At 47.8% G+C, this 19,346-nt stretch overlaps 9 protein-coding genes across 9 annotated transcripts; 6 read left to right on the top strand and 3 right to left on the bottom strand.

The window, feature by feature from the left end:
• Positions 1 to 212: 212 nt before the first annotated feature.
• Positions 213 to 941, top strand: I303_108538 (uncharacterized protein; the record flags this gene model as incomplete). The annotated part of the gene is made up of 3 exons (XM_018410412.1): positions 213 to 324; positions 434 to 558; positions 759 to 941. 3 exons carry the CDS (start codon positions 213 to 215, stop codon positions 939 to 941), a joined length of 420 nt encoding a protein of 139 aa, XP_018260221.1.
• A 214-nt stretch (positions 942 to 1,155) lies between these two features.
• Positions 1,156 to 5,125, bottom strand: I303_108537 (uncharacterized protein; the record flags this gene model as incomplete). The annotated part of the gene is made up of 8 exons (XM_018410413.1): positions 1,156 to 1,671; positions 1,768 to 2,343; positions 2,419 to 2,625; positions 2,693 to 3,619; positions 3,683 to 3,802; positions 3,860 to 3,977; positions 4,044 to 4,801; positions 4,868 to 5,125. 8 exons carry the CDS (start codon positions 5,123 to 5,125, stop codon positions 1,156 to 1,158), a joined length of 3,480 nt encoding a protein of 1,159 aa, XP_018260222.1.
• A 320-nt stretch (positions 5,126 to 5,445) lies between these two features.
• I303_108536 (uncharacterized protein) lies at positions 5,446 to 6,025 on the top strand (the record flags this gene model as incomplete). The annotated part of the gene is made up of 4 exons (XM_018410414.1): positions 5,446 to 5,485; positions 5,543 to 5,590; positions 5,707 to 5,846; positions 5,984 to 6,025. The coding sequence occupies 4 exons, from the start codon at positions 5,446 to 5,448 to the stop codon at positions 6,023 to 6,025; spliced, it is 270 nt and encodes an 89-aa protein (XP_018260223.1).
• Positions 6,026 to 6,399: 374 nt separating this feature from the next.
• I303_108535 (uncharacterized protein) lies at positions 6,400 to 7,977 on the top strand (the record flags this gene model as incomplete). The annotated part of the gene is made up of 3 exons (XM_018410415.1): positions 6,400 to 7,355; positions 7,463 to 7,752; positions 7,835 to 7,977. The coding sequence occupies 3 exons, from the start codon at positions 6,400 to 6,402 to the stop codon at positions 7,975 to 7,977; spliced, it is 1,389 nt and encodes a 462-aa protein (XP_018260224.1).
• A 132-nt stretch (positions 7,978 to 8,109) lies between these two features.
• On the bottom strand, positions 8,110 to 8,908 carry I303_108534 (uncharacterized protein; the record flags this gene model as incomplete). Its single annotated transcript, XM_018410416.1, has 4 exons — positions 8,110 to 8,269; positions 8,421 to 8,544; positions 8,645 to 8,672; positions 8,786 to 8,908. 4 exons carry the CDS (start codon positions 8,906 to 8,908, stop codon positions 8,110 to 8,112), a joined length of 435 nt encoding a protein of 144 aa, XP_018260225.1.
• Positions 8,909 to 9,350: 442 nt separating this feature from the next.
• Positions 9,351 to 11,071, top strand: I303_108533 (uncharacterized protein; the record flags this gene model as incomplete). Its single annotated transcript, XM_018410417.1, has 2 exons — positions 9,351 to 10,568; positions 10,733 to 11,071. 2 exons carry the CDS (start codon positions 9,351 to 9,353, stop codon positions 11,069 to 11,071), a joined length of 1,557 nt encoding a protein of 518 aa, XP_018260226.1.
• A 599-nt stretch (positions 11,072 to 11,670) lies between these two features.
• On the top strand, positions 11,671 to 13,495 carry I303_108532 (uncharacterized protein; the record flags this gene model as incomplete). The annotated part of the gene is made up of 2 exons (XM_018410418.2): positions 11,671 to 12,091; positions 12,210 to 13,495. The coding sequence occupies 2 exons, from the start codon at positions 11,671 to 11,673 to the stop codon at positions 13,493 to 13,495; spliced, it is 1,707 nt and encodes a 568-aa protein (XP_018260227.2).
• A 381-nt stretch (positions 13,496 to 13,876) lies between these two features.
• On the bottom strand, positions 13,877 to 15,966 carry I303_108531 (uncharacterized protein; the record flags this gene model as incomplete). Its single annotated transcript, XM_065969858.1, has 8 exons — positions 13,877 to 14,015; positions 14,233 to 14,426; positions 14,604 to 14,830; positions 14,933 to 15,042; positions 15,184 to 15,246; positions 15,324 to 15,472; positions 15,561 to 15,722; positions 15,787 to 15,966. 8 exons carry the CDS (start codon positions 15,964 to 15,966, stop codon positions 13,877 to 13,879), a joined length of 1,224 nt encoding a protein of 407 aa, XP_065825930.1.
• A 647-nt stretch (positions 15,967 to 16,613) lies between these two features.
• I303_108530 (uncharacterized protein) lies at positions 16,614 to 19,134 on the top strand (the record flags this gene model as incomplete). The annotated part of the gene is made up of 13 exons (XM_018410420.1): positions 16,614 to 16,712; positions 16,805 to 17,012; positions 17,102 to 17,178; positions 17,255 to 17,318; positions 17,384 to 17,565; positions 17,639 to 17,770; positions 17,835 to 17,937; positions 18,000 to 18,099; positions 18,155 to 18,275; positions 18,359 to 18,615; positions 18,682 to 18,710; positions 18,783 to 19,021; positions 19,099 to 19,134. The coding sequence occupies 13 exons, from the start codon at positions 16,614 to 16,616 to the stop codon at positions 19,132 to 19,134; spliced, it is 1,647 nt and encodes a 548-aa protein (XP_018260229.1).
• Between the last annotated feature and the right edge of the window lie 212 nt (positions 19,135 to 19,346).

Genomic DNA, 19,346 nt, shown 5'->3' with positions numbered 1-19,346 from the left:
TGTGCATTCATTCGATGACTTTGTTTTTGTTCAAGTTGGATCGTTCGTCCGTTGATTCATGAGTGATCGTAAAGGTATATAGGGGATGGACCGGATGTAGGCCAGATAGACATCCAATGCATAAATCATTCACTCATCCACAAGCTTTCCTGAAAGCGGCTTTCGATACACATTCACAATCTCACTTATCACCCAAACGATACATATTCGCGATGTCCAATCTACAATACCACGCTTATGCCGGTATAGGCCAATGGGCCAAAGATAATTTGGGGTACAATCAATCTGTCAGAGTTGGCGATGTAATTCATATTTCCGGACAAGGTGGGTGGATCTCTAGCCTGACACGTGGCAGTCTGCTCATGCACTATTGATCGTTTTAATGCAAGGGATGGTGATGCTGATGACGATACTGATGAAAATGATGTTCCAGGCGGATGGGATCCGAAAGTCATCGACAATATCTCGTTCGACGAAGATATTGCTAAACAGATCGATCAGGCATTTGAGAATGTCGATCTTGCTCTGAGAGATGCAGGTGGAAAAGGATGGTCTCAGGTGAGTCAGTTAAACTCAAGTAGCTCAAGTAGCGTGCAGAATCGATCTCCTTCTTTCCCTCATTCGAGTGCTCGTTCTGCTCTTACATCATCGGAACGTTTGCAAACTTGTGGTCGTGGTCGTGGTCATCATTGAACCCCACAGAACAACCGAATGGAGCAGATTACAGGGCAGCTGAGACTCGTGGGAAATCGAGATAGGTGTTCAAAGTCACTTCATACCATTTACCACTCGACCACTCTGCCACCGAAGCGATGATTCGTAACTTCGCAAAATGGATGCCGGACCATAAACCCCTCTGGACTGAGATTGGCGTCGCGTCCCTCGGAGCGGAGGGCATGAGGGTGGAGATTGAAGTGCAGGCGTATGATAAACAAGAATAAGCTTGATGAGTCACGAATGTTGAATGAGGATACTGGTCATGAAAGATTCCTCCCTGGCCCATCGTCCGTGTTGATACTTCGAACTGTGATTGATCTATACATCACTTGGAGGGAAAACAAGTCAAAGTATATGCATACATGTCAAACGCACAATGACCATGGATCTCACATAACATCCCAATGCAAAGGTGCAAAGGAGGTTCATTAAATCACTCTAATCCTCCTCCTCACCACCAGCTTCAATAAGAGCTTGATAATCCTCATAACTACCGAACGTCGGTAACTCCTTCCTCTTCTTCTTATTCGCTCTTCTCTCTGCATTTCTCTTCCTCTTTCCAATTTCCACTCTCTCCTCTTCTTCGTCCTCCTCCGCGGGGATATCGTCCGCAGAATCATCCCCGCCCAAGACGATGTTAGGCATGTCCGACTCCGAAAGTAGATCTTCATCTTCATCGTCGAAATCAGGGAACGATGAATTGCTCGATGCTGGAGATGCGGCTCGTTTACCTTTACTCTTCAAGGATTTCTTCGGTACTGCCTCTTCCTCTTCCTCTTCCTCATCATCAACCTCATCCTGTTCATCCTCATCGCTTTCCCCTTCTTCGCCTTCGCCTTCGCCTTCCTCCTCGTCAGATGAATACTCGGTCATATCGTCACTATCACTCATATCGTCTTCGTCTTCGTCTGATAATGCCATATCGTCCGCGCCAGGCATAGAAGCTTTCATTGCCTATCAACGCACACAACGTCAAGACAGACATCAGCCTTCATTCCTTTTCTGTGGTTGACTATATTCTCCAGGACTTCGTTTAAACACTAATCTCACCTTCCAGATCTCATCTTCTTCCGGATCACTTCCTTCTTCATCTTCGTCCTCATCTTGCTCTCCCAGATCGACATCCTCATCATCATCCTCATCTGAACCCTCTTCATCGGCTATATCAAACGGTAGCTCCTCATCACTAGCCACCGCACTCTCCCTCTCCTCGTCCTCATCATCAGACTCTTGCGCCTTTCCTTTCCCTTTCTTGGCACTTTCATTCCTCTGCAACTTCTTACTGAAGTATTTATGGAAAAACATCATTTCCACTGGGACATCATCGACTTTCTTCCTCCAGAACTGCTCAGAGTTGACCATCAACCCAGCTTCACTCGCACCAGCAGCCGACCTTGCGCCCTTGTTCTGTACTACCGAACCAGTCTTATCTGATATAGCCGCAGGCTGCATAATAGATGCTCCTTTAGGTTGTAAAGTTTTCTTGGGGTTTCGATAAACGAACCTGTCCAAGAATGATACGAGCGAGTTCAACGATATGTCGGCGGACCCTGTGAGCGGGTGCGAGAGGAGTAGTTGGTTGGCTTGGAGTGATACAGAGGGATGGAAATGCGTTAAGAAGGGGACCTAAGGAAATTAGGGTAATCAGCGGCTGATGGACACTAAAAAGTACTGCATCATCTTGTGACCACTACCACTTACCAGATCCCACAGACAACTGGAGTCAGCATGGGCGTAAAGAGGTTCTCGTTTCTTCCCATCGTATTCTCTCTCGTTGCTTGGTTGCTTCTTTCCACTTTCCTCCGAGGGTCTGAGGGTATCTTTCTGATCTGCATCTACGAAGTGCTCAATCTCGTCATCTTCCGGCTCAATAAGCATCTTCTTCAGGCCAGGGGTTGTGTTGAAGAGCTACATCACATGCATGGTCAGCGTGATCTGCTCAGATAGTCATGTCGAATTGGCCGAATTTACTCACGTCACCCAGTAAATAGAGAGCACCACAGATGAAGGGCGGTTGATGCATACTCAGCATCTGCAACAACCTCTTCACGAACGCCATCACCCTGTTGATCCTGTCGTCCACCTTCATACTCTTGAACAGTAAGTTCAAGTACATCGCCTGTTTACTACTCGTCATCAGTCGTTCGTCGAAGAGCGAATCATACAGTGTCCTATAATATCGGTCCGAGATGGCTTGTCTGGATTCACTATCGGTTCTCGCGACTTGATAGATCAGGTTCAGAGCTTGGATCGACGTGTTGAAAGTGCCCTTATGTGTGATAGTGAACAGCGTATCCATGTACGACTTGAACATCGTATCGTCCAATTTAGCGAACGGAAGGGCTCGATTGATACCCGTTAAGACCGCGCTGACCAACTTCGATTCAGAGTTCTCGATCAATTCTTCCTCTTGTTCAATTGCCGTCTTCTTGCCGTTCTTAGTTCTTGTTCCCTTTCGTCTTCCTCGCCACTTGTCGACTTTGCCAGCGACCTTCTCAATTTGACCTTCCCCGATCTCCTCCTCATCTTCAGCTTCGAGCTTCTCTTCAGCTTGTTTGGGATCGCCCAGGATCTCCCGGAACACCTCGAAATACAGGTCGACTAGCTTTCCAGCAACTTCCGTGTCTTTCCTGGTGAGCGTAATTTGGTTGAGAGTGATCAAGCCGTAATATCTCGCATGATTGACGGTGTCAGACTTCTTTTCTTCTGGTTTCTTGCTCTTCACTTCATCGTCGAACTTGATGTGCGATCCTGAGCTGGCAGCGGCGGCGGTAGAGCCGGTCGGCTTGAGGACGAGGGACGATACTTCCCTAGCTACGACAGATTTCATAGCTGGATGAGCTTGAAGTAGTTGGAGGATATGGTGTGATGCTTTGGAAGCTACGGATCGATCGGTATCACCCTACACGGAAATGTGCGGTCAGCATGATGATCCGACCTGTCAGTCATCAAAGGATGGACGTACAAGCTTGTTGACCCCCAGCCTTAGTAAATTCTGCTCCTGCTCGGCATTACCAGCTAGCAGTTGGAAGATGATATGTAATGCTTGTGTACGGACAAAAGGCAGCGTGTCATGGGACAAGACCTGTAACGAAGCAACATATCAGCTCCGGATCTGGACGTTGAATGCCGGACAGCGCACCTCCATGACTTGCAATAAGCTGAAGAACCATCTTTTCAGGTAATCCTCGAATGCAAATACCAACAGATGTCTATCTGTCAGCTGAGGATGCGACAGTAGCGGCTGGTCCGCAAAGTACCTACAAACCACAAAGATCAGCTACCTATGCTAGGCGACCTATAATCAATCCGATACTTTGACTCACTTCAACTTTCCAGCGGGTTTCCCACCGCCATTGACCCACCAATCCGCCAAGGCCTTGATCACCGCAACTCTTTGATCCTTATTTCCCCCGGACCCCTGTCCTACCGTCCCATCTTCTTTCCATCCAGCCATGTACCTGAGCCTATTCAACTCTTTCATAGCATGTACAGGCGATTCTCGGACCAAGAGCACCAATGCCGAGAGTTTATCTTGGTGTGTACCTGATTGTAAGATCTGCGCAATGAACGCTTGGTCCGATGTTGACGAGGCTCGGTTCAGCGGCGGTAGATTGTCCAGTAAGTTGAAGGCTTTCTGCTTGAGTTCGTTGAATGCGTGTCCTGTGATCGGTCGAGGTGGGGTATCAAGGGGTGCCAACGGAGGAAGAAGTGAGGTCCATGATGATGAGGCTGGGACGTTCGTTGCACTTGATGAATCTTGGTCGACTGTCGAAGCTTTGGGATCCGCAGCCTGGGTGGTAATCTTCTTCGGCTGTACAGCAGGTACCGGTGGTTCCTCATCCTCATCTTCGTCTTCTTGGTCCTCTTCATCGCTCTCATCGCTCTCATCCTCGTCCTCCTCACTTGCTTCTTCGTCCTCTTCGCTGTCTTCGCTGTCTTGCTGATCTTCATCCTCCTCATCGTCTTCCTCTTCGTCATCTTCCTCTTCCTCGTTTTCATCCTCGCTCTCCGCTTCCGGGACATCAACAGCTCCAAAATCTAAGCCTTTCATAAAATCCCCCAATTCCTTCTTGAGCGATTTCTGTACCCAAGAGAACAAGCATTATAAGCTGGAACCCATGATATCTTTGAGGTATAAATGACTGACCTCATCTACCGGCTTCTTGCTCTCCTTCACCCCTCTCGGAGCAGGCTCATCATCATTATCACTCTCATCAATCCCATCAATCAGATCAAAGTCATTCTCGTCGCCCCCAAGGTCTCTGACAGCTTGTTTGAGCTCATCGCTGATCTTACTATATCTCGATGGACCGGCAGTAGCGTTCGGGCCTGTTGCTGCCGTTGCACTTGACCCGGATGATTTGTTTAGGAGTTTGGTAGATTTGCTTCCTCTGCCTTTTGCCATTTTGCCTGACCTGCTTTCCTAGTCTTGATGGAAGGCAAGGGCGAATATCAATGCTACGTTCTTGAGACACTTCCAAGCGATTGACAACCGTGGAAATACGGTAATGTGGACCAGGTGGACCAGAGACTACGCTGAAATGCTGAAATCTTCGTTATTTATCTTTTCGGATAAAAACGATTAAAAGCTGTAAAACAAATAGTTACATCCGGGGTCCCCATCATGAACCTCCTTGAATCGCTGAATGTGAATGCTGAGGAGGTTAAGAGTCATATGCATCACCATCGATTCTTGTCCTGTTGCAACGAACCACAATCGCCAAAATGCCTATCAACATCAAGCCGGTCGTCGGGCCAGGACTAGGTGAGCTAGGTGGTCCCGTACGATCCATATCGAGCTGACGTGTGAAACTAAATGTAGCGGGATGCTGTACCGTCTTCTCGATATTGGGAATTGTCATTCTCCTCGGTATGTATCTGGCGTCTTAGGAATGACATGACCAGTCATCAGGCGACATTTTACCATGTACACTCTATCTCTATGTAAAGAAGTGGCGGCTGATTGTGACTGGTACCCGGGCATAGCCCTCGGATCATTCTTCGGTCGACATGTCGAAGGATTAACAGGCTCGACGAAAGACCCGAAAGATCCAGACCACGTAGCCAAGATGTGTTATGCTGCTGCTATCATATATGGAGCGTTCATTGTCTTCTGCGGACTACAAGTGAGCTCGTGTACCGTCTCAGACTACTCTCGCAGCCGATCAAAAATTGCAAAGAAAGCCTTGATCGACGACCCGCACAACTTTTCCCGGTATCGAGGGATGAGACGCTGATGTCGCCATTGTTTTGCTTTCTTCAGATGGCAGTGCATAGACGTTATCCTCGAGGAGTACAATTGTAGAAGTGGAATGCCAGTGGACTTGTCCCATATCCTACCATGTATATTTGTAATAATTTAGCATACTCTCTAGTACGGTTGCACCTTTGTCTGGTCTGCGTGCGACTTGTGTCCGGTTTCCACGTGGTGCCTGAGATTGGACGACTTGGGTCGAGTGATGTCAAAGTTGAAACCCAGAAATCTCATGTCATGTTGCTCATTATTGCTTCTTGAATACATATAAACCTCTCTTTGACTACTATATCAGCGTAGGAATCAACACGAACAGCCTATCTGGACATACCTCGAATCACATACGCCCATCAAGATTTAATTTAACGAGCCCCTTCAAGCTCATTTGGAAAAGCTTTATACTCACAGTCTTGCACCACCTCACGATGCCAGCCAAACGTTCCGCCGGCTCATCATCCGCCGCACCAAAACGAACTCGTTTCGGCTCTTCTCCACTTGCAAATTCTCCTGGCGCGTCAAATTCAGCCAACGATGAGGACGACGGGATGTTAGATGACGACCTACAACAAGGAGCAGCAAGGGACAAACAGCGCGCCAAACGTTCGTTACAAGATACCGAGGGGTATGGCTCAGACTCTTCAAACGATGATGAGGGTGTCGTTCCGTCCAGACGACCAGGTGCTAAACCTGAAGAAGAAGAGGAAGACGATGTGGATATGTTCGCTTCTGATGTCGAGGAGAAAGCGCCGTCTAAAGACGAAAAGGGTAAAGGTAAATCCAAAGGAAAGGAGAAGGAGTTTATGGATTTGAACGAGATTGAAGGTCAAGAATTCGCTCAACAACGTTCAACCAATCTCGGGGGCGACAGCGATAGTGATGGTGATAGCGAGGACGAAGGAGAAGGAAAGAAGGGACCGAAGAAAGAGGGATTAGATGGGGATATGGGAAGTGAAATTACGCCGTTCAACATGAAAAATGAAATGACAGAAGGACGATTCACGGCGGATGGAGAAGCGTATATGGAGAATGATAAAGATGAGAATGATAAACACGATAGTTGGCTCAACGACCCGAACCTGAACAAAGAATCGATAAGGAAGGCTCGGAAGGCGCATAAAGAGCGTGAGAGGCTAGAGAAAGAACGGGAGGAGAAAGAGAATTCGGGGGAAAATAAGGCGAAGGAAAGAGAGTTATTGAGAGAGGCGGTGGGCTTGATGGAGAGGGGTGAGACTATCTTGGAAGCTTTGCAAAGGCTGGGAAAGGCGGTTGAGGTGGAAAAAGATAGAATAGCGAGAAAGCAAGGACAGGGAAAGAAGAAATTGAGCTGGGCTGAGAGGCAGAAAGAGAGGAAGAAGATGATGGCGGTAGATCAAGAACAAGCGTGAGTCATGTGGAAATAGGCTCACTCAACTTGAATCAGCAGATCATCCTCATGGCCGATGCGATTCACGAAGCGATGCTGAGGCTAATACTATCATCCGGGTATAGCGACCCAACACACACTTCAAATCCATTCACCAACCTGTCCAATATTGTCTCGCAACTCACCACGTCGGGCCAAATTGACGTATATTCCATATCGAGAGAAAGCATACAACGCATGTTACCACCGGAAACATCTATTCGAAATACGAATGGCTCAGCGTCCACACGTCCCTCAGCTCCTCCGCCCGAATCGCCCACGCCGGCCGATACGAGGCAATTCCACTATAGGTTCTCCATGGCGTACGTGCGGAATCTACCGGAAGCTCAAAGACCAGTAGAGAGGGAAGTATTCGGTGAGTCCCATCCTATATTCCAGGAAGACTACGCGTATGATAAGACCAGTGCACTGATACTTAAGTCGGATCTTTGGGATAGGTCCGTTCCCCCCCCAACAGCTCAAACAATGGAGAAATACGGGGTTCTTTGGTGGACCAGCATGCGAGAATGTCGAGTTACGTCTAGCGGGCAGCGAAGAAGGGGGATCGTGGGGTACTTGGGCGGATGTAGTGGGTCAATAGGTCAAATCTCAAGTTTGAGTCTGTCAGGCTATTCTGCGTACGAGATAACGAAAGCAGTAGGAGAAGCTAGAATGCGATAGCTTTTGTACTATATGACGACATTTGCATATCCCAAAGCAGCTTTCGAAAATATCAACGATCTTTTCGCTTTTCTTCTTCTATCTGCCCTTCTGCGCTTGTGCGTGTATCTATATCATTGCTCGCCAAAGAAGCCGAGTCGACGTCAAGATCGAGAGAGGACGGCGGCATATTATCAGGACGATTTTGCACTTTGGTCAATTCCAAGACGAACCTGTAGACGTTTACGCAGGATGATCAGCGGTGAAGATTGGGATATCCCATGTATGGCTATTTATGATTGTAATTGCGATTGTGACATGTGCCCGATCGTGTTCGTATTCGTGTTCGTGATTGAGTTTTCAACAGTGAAGAAAGGCACATACCACATCATTGAACCCCAGAATAAAGCCGTGACACCGAGTAACATCAGAACATGTTTATTCCATTGAGTAAGAACGGCGAGGCCAAACAAGGTGAGAAGGAGGAAGAAGAAACACAAGTTCATAGCTGAGAGAGCAGGGTTTTATTAGCTATTAGCCATTCAGAGCTTCTTCGAACAGCAAATGGAAATCGATGGAATGGAATGAGAGTATGGGGATGGGCTCACCCATGACTACAGCTGCATTTGCTCCTGGCTGAAGAGCGCCAAGTGGTTCAATCAGTCAGGTTTGAATTTGACATCTGACATCTATTTTGTATGTCGTGTATGGGGCACAGGGCAAGATACGAGTGACATAACATGACATACCTCAAAGACGGATTTCACCAACATCCCAAAGAATCCAGGTTGCTGGTTGTCCGGCTGATTTTGCTCATTCCTCACTGGGGAACCTTCGCCAGAGGACGAATCCGATTGATCCTTGGTGACCATCTTGGACTTTTGCTGTCCCTTCTACCTTTCTGCTAGTGCAAGGTGCGGACAATTGACATCATGTTGAAGAGTACATCTGTCACCGTGCTGCTGACTTTTGCGGATCGTCAATGTGGAGGAGGTGATGATGCGGGTCCTTCGAAGGTAAGAATACCACGTCATTCTATGGAACTCTCCCTGTTGCGTGATAGAAGGATATGTTTGATTCCGTGTTTAATGGATCTATCGGAAGTTAGAGATTTGATCATGCACATGTTGAATTCGCGACCTCCGCTTTTTAACTTTTTTGGCAGTCGAAGGGGTTCGGCATCTCCTACAAGCCATAAACCAGAGGCGCACGCAATCGTGCATCTTCTAATAAACTCAGCACCTGCGTCTTGAATTGACCTCCTCCTTCCTCTTCTCCAGGCGTCGGACAATCCTTGCCGAAGTCTAGACCACCATGCTGTCCCGCAGTACCCGCTCTTTAGCTCGAGCTTCTCGTTCTCTCCCTCAATCCTCTAAACCACGTCATTTACATTCTACCCCAATAACGGCCTCTTCCTCTACTAGCCGTAATCAACAATCCGCCTGGGCAGCAGCTACCGAATCCGCTCACTCCGTCCTCGCCCCTCCTCCATCCTCTTCCTCTTCGTCCGCTTCTTCCTCATCATCATCTACATTCTCGAGCGCATCAAGCTTGGACGATCCGCTGGCAGTTATAAACGCCGAGATCGGGAATCTCAAATCGTCCTTATTCCGCATGCTTGGATCCTCGAATTCAGCCTTGGATACAGTCGCCAAATACTATTTCCAAGCAGAGGGGAAACACCTGCGGCCACTTTTAGTGCTTTTGATGGCTCAAGCTACGAATGGGCTAGGTGGGAAGGGATGGGAGGAGATGCAAGTTGAGAATAGGTTACGGAGGAGTTTAGACGATTCGTTGACTTCTCAAGGAGGGGTGTTGAACGATTGGAACCCTGAAGTAAATGGTCCGGAAAGTAGGAATGGTAGTCTGAGTCAAGTCTTCTCGGATCCCTTTTCGATACCGCCTTTATCAAGTGGAAGCGCAAGTACCAGCCCTACTTCAAGCTCAAGTGCGAGTACAAGTGGGATTGGGAGTGCGGGGAGGATACCTGAACCACCTATATCAATCAGTCAATTCGATTCCGACCTCGTCCAGCCAGGTCAACCCATAATACTCCCCACCCAAAGGAGACTGGCCAGTATAACAGAGATGATCCACGTTGCTTCGTTACTGCACGACGACGTGATAGATAATTCCAATCTCCGTCGAGGTGAACCCTCGGCACCCTCGACATTCGGAAACAAGCTGTCGATCTTATCAGGCGATTTCCTGCTGGGTAGAGCATCGGTGGCGTTGGCGAGATTGGGGTCTAGGGAGGTAGTAGAATTGTTAGCTACGGTGATTGCGAATCTTGTGGAAGGGGAAGTGATGCAGCTCAAAGCTACTTCGGAGCCGGAGACGAAACCGACCAAGAAGGGGTTCGAGGATTATATGCGCAAGACGTATTTGAAGACGGCGAGTCTGATGGCTAAGTCTGCGAGGGCGGCTGTGATCTTGGGAGGGTGCGGAGGCGGAAATGGGGTGAATAAGGAGGGCGAATGGGTCAAAGATGTAGCTTATGGCTACGGAAGGAATCTGGGGATAGCTTTCCAGGTGAGTTGGCGATACAACACCACAAGCATCAAAAACCATTCTCCATAAAAGGGTAGCAAAGTTCAGGCAATAAAATCAGCATTGACGATCATACTCCATCCACCCTACCTTGTATGACGAATAAGCGAGACTGTCGCTGATCATGCGAATCCGCTCTCAAATAGTTGATCGACGACGCACTGGATTTCTTACCACCAGACCCCTCATTGGGCAAACCCTCCCTTGGCGCAGATCTACGATTGGGTCTAGCGACTGCACCGGCATTATTCGCTTGGGAGAAATACCCTGAGATGGGTCCTTTGATATTGAGGAAATTCGATCAACCGGGAGATGTAGAGATGGCACGGGAGATCGTAGGTAAATCAGATGGATTACCGCGTACGATTGAATTAGCCAAGAGGTTTGCTGGGTCCGCAAGGGAATTGGTAGAGCTCTTACCGGAGAGTGGGGCCAGGGAGGCGTTGATTGGTCTCACGAAGAAGGTCGTAGAGAGGGTGAAGTAGGGCAATACGAAGGACTTGACCGGGTTGAGCAGGACGGTATAAAAACACGTGCAGACGATGTCGACTGGAATGAGGACTTCTTCCTCCCATACTCTGCTCAGAACCAAGATCAATGCAGGCGTCGAGGACACAGCTTTTGAAGTAGACTTCTGAGGCTGGGAGGAATTGATTGAAGATCAGCATATTTTGTATATCACTCATCATCCATATACCACTAGAAAACATAGATCTCAACTAGGTAACATGGAGCCCTTGACAGACAATGTTGAATAGCATTTATCGTTTAGGATGCGACATCAATCATGCATAGCATCGTGTGTATCCGTAGACGACGTTCTGATTTATTCGCTTCGGTGAGCATGGCATTCACATGCACTACTAGCCAAAGTGTTCCGAGACACACGACCTTGGCCTATCCAACCAGAATGACGTAACTCACTCGAGAAAGATAAGATCAAAACTAGTCGAGCCTACTCAAATCAATACTCAATTTGATTCATGAGTCATTGAATCTTGTTCCACTCGGATCGTGTACTCGTATAGCATCCTTCCAACTTTCAGCCTGGACCCGCACTGAGCAACAAAGCGCTGCGCTACGTATGCGAATACCCAGGAACTCCAAATCGCTGTGTATCCTCCTCTCATTCGCCTTCATCCCACCTTTACTCTTAATCATCATCCTCGTAAATTACCTGAACGAATCTATGAGGATTTGTCTTCCCTTTTCATTGTCCCGCCTATCTAATACCGCTCATCAACACTTATCTTGCTCATCGACATACTACTCTCCCAACTCCAACTCCGACTCGAGGCGACCATACTCAACTAACTTGAAAGGTATTATGGCGGATTTACCCTCCTCAAACTCAAACTCAAACGACCATGCAAACGGCATTGGAAATGGCGTATCGGAAGGACAACTAGCTAGCTTTCTACGTGCGCAGAAAAAGAACTTTCTGGATGACTTGAAGGGAGGTCAAGCGGATGGATGGACGGTATTTATGGGTAACGAAGCGGGAGGTGGGTGTTTCTCACTTAGCAAATCTCATTTCCGACTCACGAGAACAGCAAATCAAGTCTAGCTGGCTGACTGTTTTCATTGCTCACTTGCTGTCCAACTCGCGGGTCTAACGCGCAGACCTCGACTCGATAGCTTCGTCAATAGGAGACGCCTACCTATCCTCAAGCTTCTTACCCTCTCTCAAAAAATCAATACCCCTAATCCTCACACCTCAGGTTCTCATGACTTTACGTCCCGAGAACCTCCTCGCTTTGAAGCTCTCTTCCATCCCAATCGATACTTTACTACATCCTGAACAACTGCCTATCCCGCCCACCGACCTCTCTTCAGCCGGTATCAAATTCGGCCTCGTCGACCATAACAAGCTATTACCTCAATTCGGGGCCGGGGAAGTCACTTCTATTATCGATCATCATGACGATGAACATGCTCATACCGATGCCTCCATCCGGGAGATTACTGTACCTACTGGAAGTTGCGCTTCGTTGGTCACCAAGCATTTCCAAAGCAGATGGAAAGACACCCTCTCTTCTTCCTCTTCCTTTACTTCCACCCAAGAGCAAGAGCAAGAGCAAGTGATTCCAGCTGAATTGGCTACATTGTTACTCTCGGCCATATTGATCGATACTACCGGTCTTCGACCTGGTCGAAAAGCCACCTCGGACGATTATGCCGCAGCCTCATTCTTATATCCTCTATCTTCTCTCGCCTTGAACTCAAATTCAAACTCAAAATCAAACTCAAACTCAAGCTCAAGCTCTCCGGGGGTAAATCCGAATGGAAACGGACACATCGTAGAATTCTCTACGGACGGATCAAACATCCCTGAAGACTTAACAGCCCTCACCGAGAATTTACAAACCACCAAAATGGACGTCTCTACACTCACCACCCCTCAGCTCCTTTTGCGGGATTACAAAGAATATTCCCTCCCCACTTCGTCCTCCTCATTTCCCACACTGAAAATCGGTCTATCTACCGTTCCTTTAGGCCTCAAGAAATGGCTTCTGAAAGAGAGTGAAGGATTCGAGAGTTTCTTGAAGTCTGTAGATGGGTATATGGTAGATAAGACCCTTGATATTGAGGGTGTCTTGACTTCGTTCAATAATGCAGAAGGCAAACACCGTAGAGAGTTGGCCATCGTAGTGAGATCCGGAGGGGTGATCAAAACCCCGGAAGAGGCGCATAAGGTTTTGGAAGAGCTGAAGAGGGGTTTGGAAGGTAGTGGAGATATACTAGATTTGAAGAAATGGGATAAAGATGTTGCCAAAGACTCGACTAAAGCGGAAGTGACAGCATCGGCGTCGGTGTGGGAGAGTCATGGAGATGTGGTCATGGTTTGGAAGCAGGGTAATGCGAAGAGCACGAGGAAACAGGTAGCTCCTTTACTTGTGAGTGATTGATCTGCTCTGAACTTCGTTTGGCTATAATTTTTTAGTGCCGACGGAAGAGAGATGCTTGTAAGGGGAGATTCATCGCTGACTTCGGGCTGACTCGTTTCTATCACAGAGAGACCTCGTTGCGAAATTGACTTAGACTTTCAGATACCTGATTCGTATTAGATGTGGTTGTCTTGCGCTCATGCATATCGATAATTGTCTCCTGTATTTTTTCATAGCTCTATAAACATCTAGACCAGGTCATTTGCAGCTAATGCCCGATGCATTTTGCAGAGTATCTCTAATTTCTATATTCACTATTCACTATGCACAACAACAACATCAACAACAATAATTCGTCCCGCCCGCATATTTCCTTCAATGTGTTTGTCGATCCGAAATCCGCTATGTCTTGGGATCACACTCCGATTGATGTCCACCCGCTCTTAGCCAATCTGCTTTCTGACATTCCCTCGAACAGTATTTCGCCCAATCGCAGTACTTACACCGTATATTCGGTGGGGAAAGTCGGAAGTTCATACACCTGAGAAAATTAGAATCACAAAAAAATGTATCAGTATTCATGATTTCCTAAGTCACGGATCGGTATATGTTCACCAGCATGCAAATGTTTGGCTCTTTGTGTGATTGTCTAATCGAGCAATGTGTCGCCTTTTCTTGGTATAGATATAGCCATTGCCATTGCTATGACAATAGCTCGATCGTGCCGCGCCAAAATCATAAGAATAGACACAACTCACCATCTACAAACCTCTTTTCCTCCCCATCTATCACTTATCTCCTTCCCCGGCCTATTCCTCTTCCACCATTCTTCCCTCGTTATCCGGTGGAACAGCTGAGGCTTGTTATACACGTTGTTCGTCTCGTGGCTGAACGCCAAGCCGTTTTTGGTGCAAAGATGTATCGAGGCGTCATTGCCTATCGTTGGGTCGGACTGCGGCCACGGAAATTTATATTATGATCAGTATTGATCTCACGCACGCTGTACTGCACAGGATGGATATCATCCAAAATTGGTAGTACACCATTCCTTTCCTGGGACGTCCTCTCTGGCCCTTCGTCGATTTCGGCGATTTCGGCGATATCGACGATATATTCAAAAAGGACTCACCGCAATACTGTCGCACCCAAGTTCCTCCATACCGAACCGAAGAACCTCCTCGAATGCTTCTGACATTATTCCTTGACCCCACAATTGCGGATGTATCTCGTAGAACATCTTCCCTTCGATTTTGTATTTCCCAAATTCCTGGAATGTCGGTTGGGTATAGATCTGGCCCTTTTCAGGCAAGAAAGAGGGAGCGTCAGGCGGATAAGTCAATGAAAGCGCGATATTTCCTATAGACACACGTAGCAGTGTCCCTATCAGTTCTGGATATCCCAACTTCCTCCTACCCTCCTTCCCCCCTGATCGGATTTGGCAGCTCTGATCTAACTCACCTAGATATCCTTCAGCATTATGTATCCGATTACTTATCCTCACTGATCCCGGTTCTTGCACTTTGAACGCCGATGGATCAATAGCTGTTATCGCGAAGATGAATTCGTCTCTTCCTTTTGATCCAGGGATGTTGGTCACTCTCGGTATACTATCGCAATTCGATCAACAGTGGGCTCCGGTCACCCATCCCTTTCCCTGGGAAAGGGTGTACTCGAGGTTCGGAGGTTCACAGAGGAATCCTTGGACATACCTTGAGCGTATATACCTGTTCAAGAAGTTCTCCTTGATATCGCTTATTCCCGGACTTCCATATCTGTTAGCTCTCAACAAGTAAGCTTGTATCTCCGTGGTTGACCTCGAAGGTCTTCTTCTTTGAAACACCTAGCTTACAGCTGTGTTTTCTGGACTATCGGCTCAGTCTTGATCCGCCGTATCCCCGTCAAGTCACCCACTTCCACTTGCCTCAACTTCAAGCGAGGCGTCGATAGTTCCAACGTCTTGCAATTCGGCGTGCGAAAGATGTTCAGCGTATCCTTCGTCTGATGTGGGGACCAATCACATTCGTTAGCTTGTTCAGCAATATATCGTAGCCCAAACGAAATCAAGCTCAAGCTAGACTAAACACACCCTATCGCTGAGCAAACCCCACGCAGGCAAATTCATGGTCGGGACCCCCTTGACTGAATCTTTCTCCCATCGAGCAGTCTCCTCGGGCGTTTCAGCGGGCGGAGCAGGGGTTTCGTCCGGTATTCTGCCTTCGTTTGGCTTTACCCCTGTTGCTGCTGATTTCTACATTGTCCCGTCAGGTACAGTATCCTTCGGCCGGTCTTCGCAAGGGGATTGAGTCACATACCTTGCTTTTTGACTTTGGCTTCTTTTTCTTCTTCTTCTTGTTCTTCGTCCCCTCATCCCCCCTGTCCGTGGCTACCGGTCCATCCTCGTCCCCACTACTCGGGTCAACGTTGATATAAGTCCCGTCGACAGCTTTCATCAGAGCGTCCACCAGGTCTTCGGCTCCTTCCACCCTGTCCATGTCGTAGCAGTGGAAGCAGCAGTGTGATCACGCGAGCCGCAAGATACTATAAGGTGCTTGCTTGATGTAGTGTGTATGTGGGATAAACTGTATAAATGGGAATTCGGATGACTCTCATCATTCAACGTAGCAGCGCAGGAGACGGTTTATTTGGTTTCTTCCTTTGATAATTTCGGAACCTGCTTGGCAAGTGGGACTCCACGTTTTGGCACGTGGGCGGCAGGGAGTTTAGCGGCTACCATACATTACGCACGGCCCGGTTGAGAGATAATCACGAGGCCATTCCATTTGCACATCTGAACATTCGAGGAGAACCAGATCCACTTGGGTAATTTGCTGGAGACTTCGTATCTATTTTTGGACGACATCCACTGATTCACTGATAACATGTCCAAAACTGGCGAATGTATAGCTTGACTTTGCAGACCGGAAGCTCGCTTACGGCAGTGATCATGTGCCAAGAATGACAAGACGTCTTTAGATCATCTAATCGGCCCGTTGGCGGATCGGATTCAAGTGGAGGTCGTCCTTTTCCTACTCTGTAATGTCTAGAGTGACTACCATGTAAGCATATAAGAGCCTTGTGTGTCTACCTCGGCCCCACTGTGTCCCTTCTGTAGATGAACTTTATATTGAAGATTGACATGATGAAGTCAAGTTTGAACGTCTTGTCGGTTTTGCTAGCGATTGATAGTGTTCTGGGCTGGACAAGTCCTCTTGGTCCGGTCGTCGATCTAGGCTATGCAGTATGTGTTATCTTACTCCTATACTCCAACATTCCCTTTCCTCCCTCGAAAGACAAAGATAGGGTCTGATTGATTGACGGCTGCTTGTACAGGTATATCTTGGGAACGATACTTTGCCAGATGTGACCTTCTTTGGAGGTATCCCGTATATGCAACCGCCTTTAGGGGATCTTCGATGGAGAGCCCCGGTGCAGCTGGACGAATCACCTAAGAGCGATGATCAAAAATACATTGAGGATGCGAGGAATTTTGGACCAATCTGTATCCAACAGCCTGCTACGGTCGGTGTAGGAGACGAAGGTGAGTTGCATCTCTAGTCACATTGCCTCGCGTATCTCCTACAAGGAGAGAAAGACTGACCGACTGACAAATGTTCCTACGGTCGACAGACTGTGTCACCTTGAATATCTGGAAACCCACCAATGCGAAAGACGGCGATAATCTTCCTGTCGTGATCTACATCCATGTAAGTCCCCTATGACCCGCAGGCGATGATTTTCGCTACTTTCGGGATGCTCACTGTTCATCGGTATATTCTGTAGGGAGGTGGTAATTACTATAACTCCGCTCAAGGTTTCCCAATGCAAGATTGGGTGAATATCACCAGTGAGTCCCAATCAACATGCATCTCTGAGGGGATTCCTCGGCTAATGCGATGTCATTTTGTCTAGAGGGCAATGTTGTCGCTGTCAATATTCAATACCGATTGGGCCTGCTCGGCTTCCTAGCCTCCTCGGAAGTGTTGGCGGACGGTACCGCAAACGCTGGGTTACTGGACCAAAGAGCATCCTTCGATTGGGTCAAAAGGCACATCAAGTCTTTCGGCGGAGATCCTAACCACATCACCATCTCTGTGAGCTCCTCACCGCTTTTCTGGGCAACTAGGAGGGTAATGTCACTGACTACACATTGTGTTGATAAAATAGGGAGAGTCTTCTGGAGGAGGTTCCGTCTTGAATCACCTTATCTGGCAGAACGGAACAGCAGATCAATCGTTTAACGCTGCTGTTCTGCAGAGTATAGGAAACGACCCGTTCCCAAAACCAGAAACTTACGAGGTAGGTCACTACGATGCACCGCGGCTATCACTGAGGATCATGACTGACTTGTGTTACTGCATAGCAATGTTTCGGCAATGTCACTCAATTTGTGGGATGTGATCAATCTGACGACGTCATGTCCTGCCTCAGAAACACCTCTGTTCGAACGCTGGTCGCGGCTGTCAGTGAGTACGACACCTATTTCATCGGTAAATGCGACGGTTCTGACGGTTCCTCGCCCGCTCAGACCATCGACCACAACCATTATGCAAATACCTCCCCATAGTAGACGGTACGAATATCGTTGATTTCCCCAGTCGACTTGTTGCAAATGGCCGGTTCTCAAAGTAAGCCATCAATAAAGCCAGCTACAGGGGGCTGTTCCTGACTATCTTTCGCTAGGGTTCCAATCATGGCTGGACACATGAATAACGACGGAACCACATTTACCGGTTCTCCTACGTCAGTAACCAATGCTTCTAGCTTGTTCACCGCTTTGACCGCCTCAAGATATACCAATCTAGTGGGTTTACCTTTGATTCGATATCACAATTTACTGTACCCCCGTTCGTTCTTTGTCGGATCAAGCTGATCTTGCCTGCTCAGTCCAATGCGACCTTCACGAAAGCCTTGAGCTACTATAACCAGTCCGACTTCTCATCGTTCTACGATCTCGCCCAGACCCTGGTCGGAGATACCCAATTCACGTGTTTGGACTGGTACCTCGCCACTCAAGCTGCCAAATACGGTCAACCCGCCTACTTGTTCAGATGGAACACCCCTGATCCCGTACAGCTGGCTGCTAGTCCCTACAAGGGGGTGATGCATACTTCAGAGCTGTACTTCCTCTTTGACGGAACCAAGTGAGTCACAGTGCACTCGTGCACTCGGCTAAGTAGGCAGGATCGACCTTGCTGACTGTATGGCAGTTCCGGCGTATCTTCTGCAAACGCTTTGAGTGAGTAGCAAAAGTGACTGATTGATTAAGAGGATGATTAAAAGCTGATGCTGATTATGGATCCTTCCACAGCTATTTTCAGGCCATTCAACGCTACGGAGCAACAGCTCTCCAACGAGGGGGTTTCGTACTGGACTTCATTCAGCAGGGCATACGATCCGTCAACATACAAATACTCCACGTCCCCTGACTGGCCGACTCTTACTGCGAATGGTACTCAGCAGAGGATTGTCCCTCAAGAGGGCAATTCGACTACTATGACAGCTACATTCGTAGAGGACATTCCTGAAGACTACGTGAATCGATGCACAGTGAGTCTCTAGTTTCGATTCAGCTCATTACAGGTCTGCGGAATCATGCTGATGTCTGACGATGGGGACTTTATCAGTTCTGGGCTAGTGTAGGACCCGAACTTCGAATCTAAGATAAAATGTCACGACAAGACTACCATGTAAATGCTGCAGTCTCATGAATTGTCTCGAGATAATCAAGATATGGAAGAAGTATAATCAAAAGTGCATATCCCATGCGCCAAAACCAGTATAATTTTCGAATCCAAATGCAGAAGTTGAGCCTATTGATCCGAACGACACGCAGACCGCAGTGTTTCCACTGCCACGCATTACGATCTATAGC

The sequence above is a fragment of the Kwoniella dejecticola genome, chromosome 11 (genome assembly GCF_000512565.2).
Source record: "Kwoniella dejecticola CBS 10117 chromosome 11, complete sequence".
NCBI classification, from domain to species: domain Eukaryota; kingdom Fungi; phylum Basidiomycota; class Tremellomycetes; order Tremellales; family Cryptococcaceae; genus Kwoniella; species Kwoniella dejecticola.
This window is presented reverse-complemented; position numbering and strand designations above follow the sequence as displayed.